Genomic DNA, 19,296 nt, shown 5'->3' with positions numbered 1-19,296 from the left:
CATGTAAAAAGCCCTGGTTAAGCAAAAGCAAAACATGATAGCCTCCAAGCTCCTCCTCCTACTGTGTGGGAAGATTGGGGGAGGGAGGTATGAACTCTGGAGGAGGCAAGATCCATTAATGTCTTGCCATTGTTTAGTAACATTAGTATGACGTCTGAACTCAGCCATTGTTTTGTGGCCATAGGGGTCTTTTCACTGATTCTCTACAATGGGTGGAAATTCAAACTGCTGAACAGTATCTAAGCTAAGATAGGGATTTTCAGTCACTTGTATGGTACATTCAGTGCATTAACGCAGAGCGGAACTATAACTTGTAAATCGTACATTGGCCCACTCTACAGAAAGTTCCACTAATGTAGAATTTGCGATGGCATTACGTGATAACAAATGATAAATACTTTGAAAGTTACAAAATGCTGTATAATTGTTAGGTATTATTTACTCTTGCTGTGGTTGTTATTAAGTAGTCTTTTCTCAATGCCCTGCTTTCCAAAATGCAATAGTACTGCACAACACACAAATACAGTCACCTAGCCAATTTCTTTGGGACTGAAAGTATAGTTTACCTACACGTATGTAAAACAAAATTAGGTTGTATATAAAACAAAATAAATAAAAACCAAACATCTTATTGGATTTTCTGGCTCACTTTCTATTTTATGCCTAAATTCATCTTATTGAAGAACTTACCAATTTTGCCTCTGACTGCACAGGTTGAGGAGATGAAGGGCCTGGAATTCCTGGGATACTAGGCACCACGGTGACAGGTCTAACAAGCTGTTCAATATAATCAAGAATTAATACACAACTAAAAGCACATTCTACTTTATAACAGCTACGGTGCCTGTCCTTTCCATTAAAAGATTGCTCGTTGAGCTGTTTTAGTGCCAACTTTTTGAGGCCATTGTCTGAGGTTGTGGAGGGTCTTCTCAGTGGTGGCCCAACTGTGGATACCCTGTGGATATTTGTCAGGAGCCAAGACTACTACCATCCAGGTGCCAAATTAAGAATGCTCTTATTCATCTAGGTTCTTAAGGGTTGAATTTGAGCTCTGTTTTATAGTTCTACTGTTTCTTACTATTTTTATTGACTATTGTTTCATTAATTATGCCTACTTTTTATTTGGTTCTTTTGTGCTACACTATTTTTGCCTTTTTAATAGTTTGTTTGCTATTATGGCTTTAGATTTGGACATTGGTGAAATTTTACTAGCAGAAACTCCACTCCAATAAGTCTAGTTATAAGTGGGTAGCATGATGTGTTCAGTTGGGGAAAACCAACTTCCACCTAACAGTAGGATGTATGTCCTGCACAAAATTCCCCATTCTTCTCACAAGTCTGGGTTGTGGGGATGAGAGTTTATTAAAAGTTGTTGTGTAGTGCTTCACCCTGTCTTTCTTCTCTCTCAGTCACCTAAAGCAGGGGTGGCTAACCCACAGCTCATGGCCATACCTGACCCCGAAAATGTTTTTTTATAGCCTTCTAAGTCCCCAGACCAGAACACGGGTGGTGCTGTGGGTTAAACCACAAAGCCTAGGACTTGCCGATCAGAAGATCGGTGGTTCGAATCCCCGCTGGTAAGCTCCCGTTGCTCGGTCCCTGCACCTGCCAACCTAGCAGTTCGAAAGCACATCAAAGTGCAAGTAGATAAATAGGTACCACTCCGGCGGGAAGGTAAACGACGTTTCCGTGCGCTGCTCTGGTTCGCCAGAAGCGGCTTAGTCATGCTGGCCACATGACCCGGAAGCTGTACGCCGGCTCCCTCACCCAATAAAGCAAGATGAGCGCCGCAACCCCAGAGTCAGTCATGACTGGACCTAATGGTCAGGGGTCCCTTTACCTTTACCCTTAAGACCCCGTCAAAAATCATTTTGAAAAAATTATTATATAAAAGTAATATTGACTGTTGTTGCAAGTCCTCTGCTGTGGCCACCCAAGGCTAAACACACACACACAAGTTTTTTTTAAGTTTTTTTTTTTAAACTACAGAATATACTCCCACAGGTTCCCTACTGTAATACCACATTTCTTGGTCACCCCTATTTCTCTTTTTTCTGCAATGACAATTTTTGTGTCACCTGAATTTAATAATGCATAATTAATGATTAAAAACGACTGAAAATAGCTGAGGGGAAAGATTTTTGGAAGGCAGCCATGGGAACCACAGTTCTCATCACATCCACTTTTATACTTCAACCACACCCACTTTGACATGCAGTCCCAGGAACAGTGAAGTTCAGTTTCCTATGCTCGCAATTGTTTCCTCTCTTGGGAACGTGCCTGGGATCGGCGTCAGTCCCCCAATGGTGTGCATGCTGTGGACCTCTGACCACCTACCATCCTCCCGACTGGCTTCTACCACTCGTTCTATTCTGGATCAAGTGGTACTAGAGTCACAGCTGTTTCCAAGAATTAGGATTTGAGGACTGGGACTTTTCAAAAGTCTGGGAGAACGTGTGTATGCCGTATATACACATACTTACTGGAACTGCCGTTGGGACATGCACGTTAGAATTTGTGATCGCGGCAGGAATAGCGACAGGCATGGTTTGTCCATTAGGAAGGTGCAACAGCAGTGGGAAGGGACCTGGCACCGGTCTAAGAAAACAAATGGAAAAAGAAAAACACTTATGGGACAAAGTACATTGCATATTTCATTCATCTTTGGCAGTATGTATATTATTGATATGCCTATTTAAAGACGGGATCCATAGATAGAGGAGACTGCATTTCTGTTTGCCTGACAGAACCATCACTGTCTCCTTCCCCTGCCCCCCAAACAATGTTCTGGGGGCTCTCCTGACTACAGAGAGAGGATATGGAAGAGGCGCATGGGAATCCCTGTTGCACTAGCAGGAGTCCTTGCAATGGCTTCTGCTAGAGGAACAGGTGAGTTGAATCTGGCCCAAATTTTGGAACCAGACTTGCCTTACGTTGGACCAAGAACCGGAAGCTTCTGCTGAAGGAAGGGGGCAGATGGTTTTCATTAAGTCACCCTTCCCTTGGCAATCCAAGCACTATCTCCCATACTGTTTCAGAGGGAGAAAGAGATATTGTCAAAAATCACATCTCCACCTCCAGTTGAAGCCTTTCATGAGTAGAGATCAACTCACAGGAACTCAAGATCCAAGCCAGAGAGATTATGACTTATCCAAGACCAAGAGTTTTCCTGGGTCCCCAATATTGTTCCATATATATATATGTCAAACTTGGAATTAGTTTTTTTAAAAGACAGCCCTTCTAGCCATTAAAACCTTATGAGGTATTTTATCTTTAAATAAGATCAATCTAAAAAAAGATTAGGATAAAGGAGGAGATAATATTTAAGAACCACAAACACACCTTATAAAGATATTTCACAAGTTGTAAATATATAGAAAACTTACACTATTGGCCTGTTGGAGGAGGGAGCCTGGGTTATGACAGTGCTAGAAGTCGGTGAAGGTATGGCTTGCTGAATAATGACACTTGAGTCAGAACTTGCAAGCAACACATTAGGAACCTGTAGAGAAGCTGGACGAACAATTGTGGACGTAGGCTGGGCAGTCTGCTGCAGTGACACTTCCTACAGGAAACAGGAAACCATTTATTAACATTAGTTTTACCATTCAGTTTTTCCTCTATGGATAATAGAAACATCCAGTTGTATCTGCATTGGATTTGAAATTGTTTTTATATATGCAACTGCTTTATTTTATATGCAGCAAGCAATTGTTTCTGTCATGTTTCTGTTGTAATGTGAAATTGCTTCATAGAAAGCAATTCATAAATAAGGAAATCTATGTAGATGTGGCTGCCAAGGTGCAGGAGTTCCTCAATTTAGCCTCTCTTAACATGGGTGTAAGCCTCTGTCGCTGTATTAATGTGCAATACTGGCACTGACTTTCCATGTGGATCTCTAGACTGTAATCTCCTTGAGATCATGGCAGGGAAGACTGCATGACAACTGCTTGGGAGCAAGTTGTGTATGCTTTAGAAATGTTCGCAATAATACTGTACTTTAATAATAATTCAGAACAACAAACTTTTCCCTTTAGATGACCAGACATAGAGGCTTTAGTAAACTGCATGAGTTGGGACTCTCTTGTGTTCAGACTATTGAAGTGCTGTAATTAATAACACAGGTGGAGAGGGGGACACAGGATGAGCAAAAATGTTTGAAGCTCTTAAGTTTCTTGAACTTACTGGTACAGATCACTCTTCTAAATCATGAGAAATTACTACCTTTTCGTCACTGGTAGTGGACTCTGGATGAGGTAAAGGACTATCCTGGTGAGTTGTCTCAACAACAGAAGGCTCTTCAATCTTATTTCGTATAATTGGTGTTGCGAGAGGCGATAAATCTAGAGGCATCTAGAAGAATTATCAGGTAGATGCATTTTAAAATCTGAGCAGGACTCTCTTCAAAGAGTAGGCAATTTACAGTGATGCTAATATCCTGGCCAGCAGTATTGTCATCTCTTTTTAGACAGTGTTGGCAGTAATAGCTAATGAAAGGAATTTACATTCTGCCACACTTTCCCTCATTAAAAAAATATTACTCACGTTACAAGCAAGAAGAGTTCATCCCTGGCAAACAACACAAAGCAGATGCCAGTTAGGACACTTTTTATACTTTTATTTCCTTTTTCAAGCAAAGTAGCAATAAATGACAGTAAGTATTTTGGTGTCATTTGGAATTATTCCTAGCAGCCCAGCTATGAGAGTACAGTCTAGTTTGCACATCATGTTAAACCATAGTTTAACCATAGTGCCTGCTTTCCTCCTCCTGTCTTCCCCCAACTGGGAGGAAAGATTGGATTAGCATTATGTGTAAAGGTGTGTACTTAGTTTAGAGCTTGTGTTTGTAGAAATAAACCATGAGCGTTGGTCCACACACAATAATAATCCAGTACTGTGGTTTGTTGCCTCCCACCTGGGAAAGTCATAAACAGGAAAAGAGCAAAGCTGGCACAATTGAGAAGCATGCATCAGCATGACACTTGTTCACATTATAGAGTTGTGGTTTTTTTTTTAATGTGATTGACTTGTCAGGACAGATTGACAGAAAGGTTACTTCACAGAATACTTCCTCCAAGTGTGGTTTCTATATATTTCTAAAATATAAGGATTAACAAGAATGACATTTTTTCTACCGGTGAAAGAGTCCTAGTGATGAAGGGAACCCAAACAATTGGTAGTCTACACAGTGATTTAGCTCTGATCATCTTTATAAACATACTTTTTTAATATCATCTTCAGAAGCTTTTTTGAATTCATTTTCAAAAGGACTTGCAAGCTCATTGAATAAACCAACTTCTTCACAATTCTTCAGGAATCGAGTTGGCGTTGGAGTCTGATCTAAAATTTAAAAATATATATATATGATTTTCCCAATTATATATTGGCTTTTATACATATTTTCAAATGGATGTCAATTTTTATGTTTCAGGCACTCTAAAATTTGCAACTGATCCTGACCAGGAGTGCAGTATAATTAAAGGTTTCACTGTTAATGTATCCTTTAATGAAAAACAATGCTGCCTTTTTGCCAAATCTTTCCTTTTAAAACCAGTACTGTATCACCAATATACACAACACAATCAGAAGGCGAAACAATGCAAATTCTATGCGTGTTTGGTTTGCAAAAGTCTTAGAAACCTTACAAACTTGGCAACAAGAAATCACATATTTTAAAAGAGATATTCCTTGAATTTTTGTTGCTGCTGTGGCCGAATGTATGTTTTTCCTGTTGTTAACCAGCCTGCCTGTGGATAACCGGGGGGCAGGGGGGAAGAGTATGATAATGCATTGAAAAGTCTAGATTAAGGTGTTTTAAAATGGCATACAGCTGTAGGGATGTGCCTGCCTCCCTGAATATACAGAAGAAATTGGGGAACAATTTAAATCGGTAGCATTTAAGCTTGAAAATTATCTCTTAATCTTTAGTTTATGAATAAAACAGCTGGAGCTAAAAAAAATTAAGCATAAGGATTACTTTATCTTTGAAAACAAAACAAAACAGTATTGCACCTTGGCTGCAATTCTTCACCCATTTGCCAAGGAATAATTTCCATTCATCCAAACAGCACTTATTCTAAAGCAAGCGAGAAGATGATTGCAACCAGAGCAAAACATTCTAATGAGAATGAACTTTAATTTCAACCATAATTGTTTAACTAATAGACAATAAAATACTATCCCAAAACACAATAAACTTGCATTGTGGGGTTAACAAAGGAATAATAGTGATCACTACATAATGGCTGAAATTTAAAGATAAAGGGGGGAAATACTGAGGAAATCATGGCATTCTGTTGCTTGTGCTTTATGCAACATCTAAAGATTAAAGATGTGTACAGAAATCAAGACACATATTATTCACAGAGTAGTGACCTGATACTTTTCATATAGTACTTACATTGCCTGCAAAGGATCAATACTACACAAAGTATCAACTCCACTCTAGCCAATACAGTAGAAAAGTGTATGATGTACTTTATTCACAGTATCTGCCTATCAGGTGTTGGCTTTCACGAAAAATCAATGCCTTGGGTCCAGAGAAGAGCAAGAAGAATTCTATGTGTCTAGTAACAAGGGAGAATTGGCAAACCTTGTATAGAGCCTTGTGTGAGTACATGTGTCTTTCTGCTCATGTAAGGCACTTTTGGATGCAACCCATTACTAAACTGGTAATTACTTCTGGTGAAGAACCATTGTTTCAGGAAAAAGTAGTGGGTAAATGTTATTAGCATGCACTTTTGATAGGCATGCTTAAAATGTAATTCCCTAGAGTCAAGCAAGAGTTGCTTTCAGACCCTCCTCTTCATTCTTTATGTTTAACAAAGGTAAAGGTAAAGGTAAAGGTACCCCTGCCTGTACGGGCCAGTCTTGACAGACTCTAGGGTTGTGCGCTCATCTCACTCTATAGGCCGGGGGCCAGCGCTGTCCGGAGACACTTCCGGGTCATGTGGCCAGCGTGACAAGCTGCATCTGGCGAGCCAGAGCCGCACATGGAAACGCCGTTTACCTTCCCGCTAGTAAGCGGTCCCTATTTATCTACTTGCACCCTCGGGTGCTTTCAAACTGCTAGGTTGGCAGGCGCTGGGACCGAGCAACGGGAGCGCACCCCGCCGCGGGGATTTGAACCGCCGGCCATGCGATCGGCAAGTCCTAGGCGCTGAGGCTTTTACCCACAGCGCCACCCGTGTCCCTATGTTTAACAAAACATTATATTTATTTGCTATCCAGCCAGATTTTTTTAAAAGAGGGGGTTGAGATGAAAAGATCACCATAGAGGATCGAACTGCAAAAGAAATTAAAAGATCAGAGAGTATATACTTTGACCAACTGCTTTTGAGACCAAAAATATTTTATGCTATAGCTAAATTTATACGGAGAAGCAAAATGACCGATAAATATTTATCCAATAACCATTTACAAATATATGACATTGATTTAACTAGGATGGTGCATGTAAGTGTTTTCTATCATCAGTGCCTTACTCTAATTGCCAGGTATGATTTGCTGTGACAACCCTTACAAATAGAATTTCAGTTTAATTGGACTGCTCATTATTTAATAGTAAAAGCCAGAAGATTAATTTTATAAAAGTAAAGTAAAGTAAAGTAAAGTAAAGTAAAGTAAAGGACAACACAGTTTACAAATTCATTTCATAAGGAGTCTTTTGATGTTGCTTCTGATGAGCCTAGAGAGTTCGAGTCATATACAGAAAATACACAAAATGTGTGCACATCCCAAAAGAAAGATGGATTAATAGAAACATATACTAACCAGCTACAATGACACTGTCATTACGAGCTGGACCAAATTTCAGTGTCATCTCATGTTTATGTTTATGGACAGCCAAATGATCCTCGTTGGTAAAACGCTGTGGCAAAAAGTTTTAAAATATAGTTATAAATTTTAATTTCAACTAAAGTGATAACAACATGGAAAATCATTTTCATAACAGGTTAAAAGCCATTAGCAAGATGTTAACAGCTGATTTTTTTTTTTTAATGAAAGTCTGGATGGTACAGTAGGAAAATGATAAAAGTAAGCTTCATTGGCCAAAAAGGTTGTTTGTTTGTTTTTTAAATAATCTGCAAGATATCCTCAACATATAAATAGCACCAGCATAAATACTAAGAGGTCAATACCAACTTTTGACAAAGGTTTCACTCCACCTATAACCTTGTTTTGATGAGCAGCTGAATAATAATATCAATATTGTAGTTGCTCAGGCAGACTCACAATGGGATTGTCTGTATACAAAGTGACTCAATTAATGGCAGAACATTATTCAAGGGAATGCCAGAGAGGGGGGGAATATGCCTTTTCTTTAAAATCTCTTATGCCAAACTCCCAAGCCTATTTTTGTACTTCGCAAAGCTTAACAAACACTTTGGTGTTTCTTTAGTGCAGCTTCTGAGAAAGAAACTTTTAAAAAATTCAAGTGTAAATGCAGGTGCCTGCAGCCCACAAGCTTGGGGGACAGCGGGGAGGCGCAGCGCCGCCATCCCGCTGTTCCCCGACCTGGTTTGGAGGCTGCCAGCCCCACAAGCTCGGAGGACAGATATCCGCAAGCCTAGGGAGGCCGGCGGGACTTCCCGCCGGGCTCCCTAGGCTTGCGGATAGCAGCCTGTTCTGGGGGCTGGGGTCGGGGGAAGCTCGGGCATCCCCCGCTCCAGCCCCACGCCTGGGGGAAAAAATAAATCCCCCCCCCTTTATTCCCCCCCAAAAAAACTAGAGGCGTCCTATGGGCCGGTGCGTCCTATAGGGCGAAAAATACGGTAATTGCTCCTAAGCTACTGCATTACAATGTATTGGCTAAGGCTCCATCAGTATAGCTGGCCATGAGTGTTGCTGAATTTCACCCTACACCATTTTCACAAACTGGCTAATCTGTTTTAAATCTAGCACTGACCTGTATTATTCTTGCAATGGACTTGACTTGGCATGGCCAGAAAGCTTTCTCTGCTGTCAAAGGGCTTAATGCAGACCACAAGTACAACAGCCCTATTGGCTGTGACTGTCTATTTTGCATGTCACATTAAACCATAGTTTAAAAACAAACTGATGTGTGCTACTCTCCTGCTCCTGTTGCCACTGTGGATGAAACAAGCCAGAGCCTGGCTTGTCATGTTGTCCCAATCTGAGCTTGTGGTTTGTTTCCTTCACACAAACTGCAAGTGGTAAATATTTTAACAAATAAATAAACAGGAACAAACCATGCTTACTGCTCGTGCTAGCCAGCTGAGCAGCACGATAGTTTACTCTCTCTGTCTGTAACATTGATATTTAAATAAATCAGTTTTAAACACAGAACTCAGTGGAAAACACATTGCAGAAATGCTACTACAAACAGCCTTAAGAACCATGCTGATGTTGTTCTAAAGTGACTTCAGGGCTGAGAGAGAAGTTTCAAATGCAGAAAGAAGTAGCTGAATCAGTCTAAAGGTTAAGAAGTTGCTTTTTTCAAAATCAAAGAAACTACATTTAATTTGCCGTTGAAGCTGATTATACCCAAAATAGAATCTACCACTGCAACAGCCATTCCATTACAAGGAACACTGACCATGCAACATGAGCTTCCACTAGGATGCAGTAAAATGTTTTTATGTACTGGGCTCATTTGCATGTCCTCAAAACTTGGTTTTAACTTGCTTGTTCCTGCCTTTTTGGGGCATGAGCCACATGTTTTCCCTCTCCTGTTCACATTTTGGATGTCCTGCAGCAAAAACTTGCTTTCCCCCCCCATCCGAGAGTATCACAGTTTTTCATCACATGCCAATATAATATGCCCATGAAGCACATTAGGCATATACCGTTTCTTGCCTTGTCTCGGATTTCCTTGCTGTGCCCACAACCACGTCACATAGACTTTGCTCCTCCCTGCCTCGTTTTTCTTCTGCTTCTGCCCATTTCCAGGTGGATTTACCTGGGAGGGAGATCCTTTGCACTCAATATGAATAGGAGTCCCTGACTGCGTTCTATCCTCACTCCCTACTCCTCCAACTTGCAAGAGCTCTCCTGCTCACTCATTGCTTTGAAGTGTGTCCAATGGAACTTACTGCCAGGTAAATGGGGCTGAGATTCCAACCATAGCAAGGAGAGCAAAAACTGGACTGCAACAATAATCCACCATCTCCTCGCAACTCTCTTATGGCTCTTCTTGGCAAACAAACTTGCAGGAGAGTAGCGCAGCCACCCACAAAAACCCCTTTCCCCAAAGCTATTTGTGGGCAAACACACATCTACTTAGTACTAAGTCCTACTCAATTCAGTGGGGCCAACTTCCATGTAAGTGATGCTCGGATCTCAGCTTTCGCAAGGGAGTGAAAGCTGGATTGGAGCACTGAACTTACAGTCATACCTCGGGTTGCGAACATGATCCGCGTGGGAGGCACGTTCGCAACCTGCAACGTTTGCAGCCTGAAGCGCCGCATCTGCACACACGTATGACGCACTTCTGCACATGACGTCATTTTGTGCAACCCAAAAACATGCAACCTGCAGTGTTCATAACCCAAGGTATGACTGTATTTTCTCTCTTTCTCTCCCCTACTCCTGGCTTTGGGCTGGAACAAACCACACATCTTTCTCCACCTCTCTTACATCCTTTCCCCAAGAATTTAGGATGTATTTATCTGGGAGTCTGTCCTATTGAATTCAATGGCTTGTACTTCTGAATAGACACATGTGGGATTGCACTGTAAAAAACTCAAAATTCTGTCCTTGTCATGCCCCATCAAAGCCTCACGAAGGAAAAGTTCAGAAGCAGATGAAACATCCAACATAGCTGCTCTGGGAAAAACAAGGTTTCATACTGTATAAGTGCTGATAGTAGGGTGAGGTAGAGATGTGCATCACTGAAATGCATTGCTAACAACGATGTTTAGTCAGAGTGCAGCAGTAATCAAACGATGTTATGGAAATACTGAAGAAGAAAATGTTTCCCCCTAATTTCTGTTGCAAACAGTGACAGAAAGGAGTGTCCTCAACTTTATATGTTAATGACAAGGGTTCTGTGGGTGGGGTTTTCAACATGAAAGTAGATCTGAGAAACAAATGAGCAGAATGCATGGTCCTCATACAGGGAAATATGAAATCAGTTGATAAACAGCAGTGGTATAGAACCACAGAGGCTATGATGCACAAACAATGCACAAAACAGATTTGGAAAACATGGGGTTTTCAAAGGCTGTGTAGAAGAGCCCATACAGAACAGAAATACCAAAAAGCCTTAAAAAAAAATATATTAAAGAGAGCTCAAGAAATCACTCTGTAACTCTGAGGATCTTGGTAACTCTTCAATTATTCTATTTTTTTTAAAAAAAATAATACCATAGCCAAGCTGTATTTTCTGTCATCTACAAAAAACATTAACAATTCTAAAAGTTGCTGACATCATATGCAAGTTGTCATCCCCTCTTCATCCAACCCTCTGCACACTGATCCCTCCTTGTATCAAGAGCTCTCACGAAAGTAGTTATTAATGTGTGATATTTGAGGCTATGCAGCTTTCATTGCTGGATTGGGGTGTGGTGCTCAGTATAGTCAGTAACACCACCACACAATGCTCATTTGGAGGTTTTGGTGACAGAGTTCTCTGCTGCCCATCCCAAATAAGCAACGTTGGCTTTCAGAGCTTACAGTGCCATCCATTTAAATAAGTAGTTGAACATGTGCAGCAAAGAAGCATGCAGAGCTTGACTGTTAAAGATCTTTAGGCAATGAGTAAAAATGTTCTTAGGACTCAAACTGAAATGTAAACTACTTCCTCTGATATGACAAATGTTTCTCTGTTAACTAACACAGATAGTGTTAACATGTATTACCTGTCCACATCCAGGGGCAGTACATAAAAAGGGTTTGTCATCACTCATATTCCACAGGTCCTTGTATTACCTACATTGAAATAACAAACATATCCAGTGAGTCAGGGCAATTGCTCTAAGTCAACAAACTAACATCCTCCACAAATGCAAGAAGAAAGTCGGTGTGTATTGGTATTTCCCCCCTTATAAAATGTCTCTTTATGACCAAGTCTCAAAAGCAGCAGTATTTCAACACACACTTTAACAGTTTTTAAGGTAGGCTTCCAAAATCATGTGAGGAACACCATGAAAGCCAAATAGTTTATGGTATTTATGTCTCGCAGATGTGAAACTGAATCTGACACATTCCTCTGCATGGCAAGCTGGGAAACATTTCTGCAAAATATAAGATATCCAACTGTGGTGGCCCACTCGCACAAATGAGACTTCTCCTGCTCTCTACAGACCCCACAACCCTCCAAATCTGCTATGGAGGGTTGGGAAACCTCTGGAAAAGGTGGGGGAAGAAAGACAGGAAGGGGAACTCCCATTGTGTCTGCTGGCACAATGTTGGAACTTGCTCACAGAAACTGTGTTGTAAAACAAAATATAAATGTATTAAAACATGCACATATATATATACCTGGCAGATTTCGCATGTAAGCCAAATTTCATAAGGTAAACGATTTATTATAGCCTCCTTTTCATGACAGTGGTTCTGCAAATCAAGAAGGGAAAGTCAATTATTAAATTATCTCTTTTTTTACCATATCTTAAATGGTTGGAGTGCATGCACCCGATTTCCATGGGAATGGTCTATTCTGCTTCAGTGCCTGTACCTTAACTCTGGAATCAAACATTCTCTAATAAAAAGATTGTCCTTACTGAATTTATTTCCCCAACAACATTATGAGGTAGATTAGACTAGAGGTGAGTTCATGAAATAATTCTGCCCCAGTAAATACTCTTGACAATCCCTGGGGTATGATGGATATGGGCAAACATGATGAACTAGATGAATGTGAATATGGAAAGCAGTAAAATTCTATTATCATGATGGCACTTCCTCCAGCTTGCAATCATAGAACCTTTGATGGCAAAATCCATAAAAGCCTTGTTTACACATTATGCTTGCCCATGTAAACATGAACCTGGAGAAAGTCAAACCTATTCATAGGGAATAAAATGTATACTCTGGACTTATCCTTAAAGATAGTTATAAGTCTCAGCAAGCCTCCTATCTGAACTATCCAATCTCATCTCCTATCCCGACACTATCCAGAGCAGGGGTCAGCAAACTTTTCCACCAGTGGGCTGGATCACCCATGCGCAGGAACGTGCACACCGGTACGCATGCACACCCCGCTCTTTCCCCGCTGGCTTTCGGAGCCATGGCGGGGGAGCTGTTGTTATCTGCAGCTTCCAGTTGGCTGCAGGAGCTTCCAGCAGCCAATAGGAAGCCGTGGCTGCATCCCGGAAGTCAGTCTCCTCACAAGCTAAACCGGTGCGCCGCGCTGGTTTAGCTGCGCATGGGGACTGTCTGAGTGGACGGCAAGGGCTGGGGCCCAGTTTAACGACCTCCTTGGGCCATATGCGACCAGCGGACAGTAGTTTGCCGATCCCTGATCCAGATCCAGAGTATCACTCTGTTCCTAAGAAATTAAGGTGTTATCCAATTCTATCCCTTGCAGATCAGTTATACAATGCCAGCATTTATCTGGATTTGACATATAAAATGCATGAAGCCAACGGTTCTTGATACAATAAGCAATATTATTCATTTGTAGAATTATATATTTGTAGAAGAACTGAAAAGTTGTTCTTTTCAGATGAACCAAAACAGAGAAGGGAGATTGGTAAGATCTGTCTCAAGTTACAGTACATGTGACAGCAGCAGGCTAGCAAGTCTAAGTCTGTTTTGCTTATTCAAGTAGTGAGCCCAACTGGCAGAAAAAGCAGGGAAAGGAAGGTAAGCAACTGGGTAGTATGTAGTTCTCACCTACATACTTCCATACACTCTTAAATACGGACTTGATGAATAGTTGGGAGATAAATGGCTTAAACATCCAGATCTGCCAATGTCACGTGCAATTTGAACCTTGGTATAATGATAAAAAGAAGTTTATAAAGGTGACCAAGACAACAAGGAAGCCAAGCCAAAAAAGCTTTATAGTAATCCCTTTTTATAACCAGAACAAAAACCTATTTTTATCCTGGTTATATAATGCATTAAAATTTTCATCAGTATTTAAGCTCTAACGAACTTGAGTTTTTAATACAGCAGCCACACTTTTTTCCCTTGACTGTATTAAGCCTTCATTGGGGAGGAGGACTGAGCAGTGTAAGGAAAGGCCGAGTATTCTAATGAATTATGGGCGTTGCTCACCAGCGACTCCCAAGACTACCCTAGCCATCGGGGGAAGGGGGGGAGCTGTGCCATTTTGCTAGCAGCATTCCCTCCTTCCCCCTTTGTTTTGACAGCTGGGGGAGGCTTCGGAGTGGTGGGCGGGTGGTGCACCGCATATCCGCCATGGGTGGCTCACACCGCCCCCGTGGGCAGCTCGCTCTGCCCCCGGCTGCAGGGCGCGCGCGCTGCTCCATGCACCCAAGTGACTATCTCGTGCCTGGGAGGGCACCCTCTGTGCCTTGCCCCCTCAGGAGTGCCCCTGCCCTGGGCAGTGCGGGCATATGTTCCACTGCCGCCTCCACTTGTGCATCAGAACCACCTTCCTTTCTTTCCACTTCAGTTCAACATATTCTCCCAAATTCTATTTTTCTTCTACCAACAGGATTGTTCAATGCTCTTTCATTTGCAGAAGTCATACTCAGGATACAAATAATAATAATAATTTATTATTTGTACCCCGCCCATCTGGCTGAGTTTCCCCAGCCACTCTGGGCGGCTCCCAATCATGTGTTAAAAACAATACAGCATTAAATATTAAAAACTTCCCTAAACAGGACTGCCTTCGGATGTCTTTTAAAGATAGGATAGCTGTTTATTTCCTTCACATCTGAAGGGAGGGTGTTCCACAGGGTGGGCGCCACTACCGAGAAGGCCCTCTGTCTGGTTCCCTGTAGCCTCGCTTCTTGCAATGAGGGAACCGCCAGAAGGCCCTTGGCGCTGGACCTCAGTGTCCGGGCTGAACGATGGGGGTGGAGACGCTCCTTCAGGTTTACAGGACCGAGGCCATTTAGGGCTTTAAAGGTCAGCACCAACATTATCTGTGACTTTGGTTAACCAATGCAGCATCAAATGTATTGCTTTCAATGGGCAGAATTCACCTAACAAGTCCTGTCAGCAGAAGCCCTCAATAAGGACTTCCCCTTGCTGATGAGGCCTCCCCCAAACGTGTGTTCCCTGCAATAGGCTTGGGGCAGATTAGGAGACCTCCTGTAACAGTTTGCAGTGGGAGGGCAGGGGGATCATTCTGCCTTGCAAACTGAAATGCTTGCGCTGATGGAACGTTCAACACAGTGTGATAGAGAAATCCTCCTGAAGATAGAACAAGCTGCTTTAGTAATCCATGCCTGCTATTGAAAAAGCCAATGTCCAAAGTCTAAAATGTGCCATGAAATCCCCAAAGGCATAAGCACAGTAAAAGTGATTTTTAAAAACTATTTTAAGAAGAAATATTGATCTATAAAGAAACTGTTAAGTTACTTTCTAACAAAGAACAATTAGAGGCTCTCCAGCAAAATAGCAAGTTCTATTCCAGCACTGGTGAAAGCCAATTGCTACATAATATTATAAATCCTGATATTAAGGCAATTTGAGAATGGGTTAGTAACTGATGTTCTCATGTTACAACTCATTCAGGAGTTCTTAAATCCCCCCCCCCCGAACTAGTGTTCTTAAAAAAGATAAAGGAACAAGAACAAAAAGTACAGCCCCTTCCACACGTGAAATGACTAGCTATCCAGTTTGCACATCATATTAAACCATAGTTTATTTTAAATTATGATTTAATGCTAATGAACACCATATTACTGCACAGTGCTCAAAAGTCCTCACTTCACTTCTCTACTCCAGGAGAGAAGCAAACCCGAGGATGGCTTAGAATGAAATGCCAAGAAGCAAACTATAAGCTAGCTAGTACAAGTGAACAACTCATTCTTTCACATCACTAGATAGTGCCCCTCAGCCAAGCAATAGCACATTGACCACCATAAATGCAAACACAAAGGCACTGCAAAAGAAACCTTTTCAAAGCAGAGGTAGGCGATATTTTAGAGGCCAAGGACAAGATAACAGGAGCAGAATCCATGCATAGCCTGCTCTTTTAATTTCTTTCTTTCTAATGGTTTTTATTAAAGATTTTCTTGGGTAACAAAAAGGTATTTCATTGCATGAAGGGCAAATAATGGCACCTCAAGTCCAGGTGGTATTTTATGGTATTACTTAAAAAAAAAAAGTGGTGTTATGAGCCATTAAACCTCGAAAATACACTTTTTCCAAAAGGTTTCCACAGTTTTGGACACTAGTATACAAATTATTCAGAAACTTTGAAAGGAGGGAAATTTCTGTATTTATAAATCACTGCTTCTTCAACAAACACACTATATATTTATATCCACTTCTGGTAAGATACTTTGAGAAATACATCTGTTATTAAATTTTGCTTTCAGTTTAAGTGCATTCCTAAAGACACTACTGAAGAAATGTCATAATTGAGGGAAGCCATTCTGAACAGTTTCTTCCTATTACACCAGGAGTGCATATGAAAGTATTTTCATCTATCGATACACTAGAATATTGACAATAACTGGGGAATTGCAAACTGCAATAGGTCAGTGGTTTTCAAATTTTCTACCTTCAGGGACTTTTTCCTATATCAGCTTGTCTAACTAGGGAACCTCTGGACATTTCTGAAAATCCTAGGGCTCTTGGGCCTTGCTGTCACCCCATCTGAAAGAACCATACACCCTGAAACACAGACAACATTCTCTTGGGGTTGGGCATTGCAAGAGATGTATGAGTAGTGGCTGCCAAAACTTTTTTGCCTTTAGCATTCTTCGCATTCACAAACTGCTAATAGCCTTTAAACCTCAGGTTCTCCCAGAACATAGTTTGAAAATCAATGAAGTGGATTATCACATAATTTTTAAGCAAAACTCTTTCAAGGCTCAGCAAATGTTATAAACTTTAGCTTTATATCTTAAAATACAGTTTTCCAAGCACCAATACTTTTGTTAATGCTGGCTTCCCCACCTTGGTGTGGTAGATATTTTGGAGTATACAACTTTCATCACCCCCAGCCACCATAACCAACAGTCAAGGATTATAGAAACTGTAATCTAGCAACTTCTAGAGGGCACCAGGTTGGGGAACGGTGCTCTTAGCCAAGACTAATTGTTTTCACAAGGAAGCCATGTTGGTCTACTGCAGCAAAAACAAAGAGTACTGTGTCACCCAGAAGACTTAAACAAATATTATGGTATATGCTTTAATGGGAAAGAGTCCACTTCTTCTGATGCATGAAGTACTGTCCTGATTATTTATTTTATGCACACCCACATGTACATTTGAGGGTGGGACTGGATTGTAAACAGTAAGGAAAACGGGAAAGCAAAGGCAGAAATAATTATGCTATTAACAGTGACCATTCACAAAGCAGTGTTGATGATAACACAAACACTGTTGTGGCATTGATAAGTTAATCAATAGGTGTAATAAAAACCTGTCACCCTAATTCATGCTACAAGGGAAAGAACTGAACCTCCTGATAAAATCTGGCAGACTGTCACTTTGTTCAGCAACAGTCATTCCCCCATCCTCCTCCCAAATGACTGGGAGGATTTCAGAAGCCCTTGCTTCTACTTTTGATTAATTGAGGTTTGCCACATCATCTGCACCAACAACGTGTGCAAGTTCCTCTAGTGTCTTATGTGACCACAGTTATAACAACTTCAGGTGTTATAGGGGACGCGGGTGGCACTGTGGGTAAAACCTCAGCACCTAGGACTTGCCGATCGCATGGTCGGCGGTTCGAATCCCCGCGGCGGGGTGCGCTCCCGTCGTTCGGTCCCAGCGCCTGCCAACCTAGCAGTTTGAAAGCACCCCCGGGGTGCAAGTAGATTAATAGGGACCGCTTACCAGCGGGAAGGTAAACAGTGTTCCGTGTGCTGCGCTGGCTCGCCAGATGCAGCTTGTCACGCTGGCCACGTGACCCGGAAGTGTCTGTGGACAGCGCTGGCTCCCGGCCTATAGAGTGAGATGAGCGCACAACCCTAGAGTCTGTCAAGACTGGCCCGTACGGGCAGGGGTACCTTTACCTTTTACATCATCTGCACCAACAACGTGTGCAAGTTCCTCTAGTGTCTTATGTGACCACAGTTATAACAACTTCAGGTGTTATTGTGCTACATGCATTTGATAAAGTACAGTGGTACTTCGGGTTACAGACGCTTCAGGTTACAGACTCCGCTAACCCAGAAAAAGAACTTTGCTTCAGGATGAGAACAGAAATTGCGCAGTGGTGGTGCAGCAGCAGCAGCAGCAGCAGCAGCAGGAGGCCCTATTAGCTAAAGTGGGACTTCAGGTTAAGAACAGTTTCAGGTTAAGAGCCGACCTCCAGAACGAAATAAGTTCTTAACCCAAGGTACCACTGTATTCAATTAGTTACAAAACTGCTTGCCATGATAAACTGCTTGTTTCTGGCAGGGTTTCTAAAACCTTTTAAGCCAAGACATCCCTCTAAACTTGCTCTTGCTACTTCCATGAGCACGCCCAGCACCAAGTATTTGTTCCCATATAAACACACAAGGAGAAATTTTCCTTTAATTATGTGCCATGCAAACCTGCTGCTGCGCAAAAGTACGTGCTTCCTGAAACATGATGTCCCCATCAGCCCAATCATCTCATGCAAGGCTGTCTTGCTTCTTCCCTGGAGACATCAGTGAATGTAATTCCAGAATTCTGCTAGGATGTATTAATCTGCTTGGCGCAGGATCCTTGCTTCTCTGAAACTTTAAACACATCCACACTCTTCTGTGTCAACAATCCCAGTTTGAGAATCTACTGATTCTCTTGATTTACAGAATTATCTATATCTACAGAATGCATCTTGGCCACCCAATCAGAATGATCAGCATGCTCTATAATGTAACAATCACCTTACACTTTAGAGAACACTAAATAATTGTGTATGTGTTCTGTGTATTCGTTCCATAGTTAGTTTATGCTGCTACTAAAAAAAGCAGCTTTGAAATTATAGAAAACTCACAGCCCATAAGCATCTACCACAAGCCAATGGGAACAAGGAGGTGGGTTCTCTTAATGGAAAAACTGAGGACAGAATTCTACAATTCAATAAAGATATTCCTATACTCCAGAATCATAGACCCAAGAAAATTCCTCAGAGATTTAACATGAGATGCAGAATTAGTTATTTTATATAAAGGGCAATGGGGAAAAGAATGTACACAAATACACCTGACCTAAAGTGCATCATAGTGGTAATGAAGGAACTTACAGAAAAAGTTTGTTTTAAGA

The 19,296-nt window shown here is 41.4% G+C and overlaps 1 protein-coding gene across 6 annotated transcripts in view; it reads right to left on the bottom strand.

Annotated features, from left to right (window-relative positions):
• The window catches only part of ATF2 (activating transcription factor 2), a 39,935-nt gene that overhangs the window by 18,814 nt on the left and 1,825 nt on the right, over positions 1-19,296 (bottom strand). For 3 of the 6 annotated variants that reach the window (XM_077916863.1, XM_077916855.1, XM_077916858.1), the window contains exons 2-9: positions 12,445-12,519; positions 11,823-11,892; positions 7,774-7,870; positions 5,222-5,340; positions 4,225-4,353; positions 3,387-3,565; positions 2,484-2,598; positions 691-777 (exon numbers count right to left, since the gene is read on the bottom strand). In XM_077916863.1, the coding sequence (XP_077772989.1) occupies positions 691-777; positions 2,484-2,598; positions 3,387-3,565; positions 4,225-4,353; positions 5,222-5,340; positions 7,774-7,870; positions 11,823-11,870 (774 nt within the window). In that variant the 5' untranslated portion in view covers positions 11,871-11,892; positions 12,445-12,519. The remainder of the gene's footprint in view (positions 1-690; positions 778-2,483; positions 2,599-3,386; positions 3,566-4,224; positions 4,354-5,221; positions 5,341-7,773; positions 7,871-11,822; positions 11,893-12,444; positions 12,520-19,296) is intronic. The other 3 variants (XM_077916875.1, XM_077916870.1, XM_077916877.1) reach the window with 3 other exon arrangements.

The sequence above is a fragment of the Podarcis muralis genome, chromosome 1 (genome assembly GCF_964188315.1).
Source record: "Podarcis muralis chromosome 1, rPodMur119.hap1.1, whole genome shotgun sequence".
Taxonomy (NCBI): Eukaryota; Metazoa; Chordata; class Lepidosauria; order Squamata; family Lacertidae; genus Podarcis; species Podarcis muralis.
Note: the sequence above shows the minus strand (reverse complement) of the source record. Positions and strands in the feature narration are given on the sequence as shown.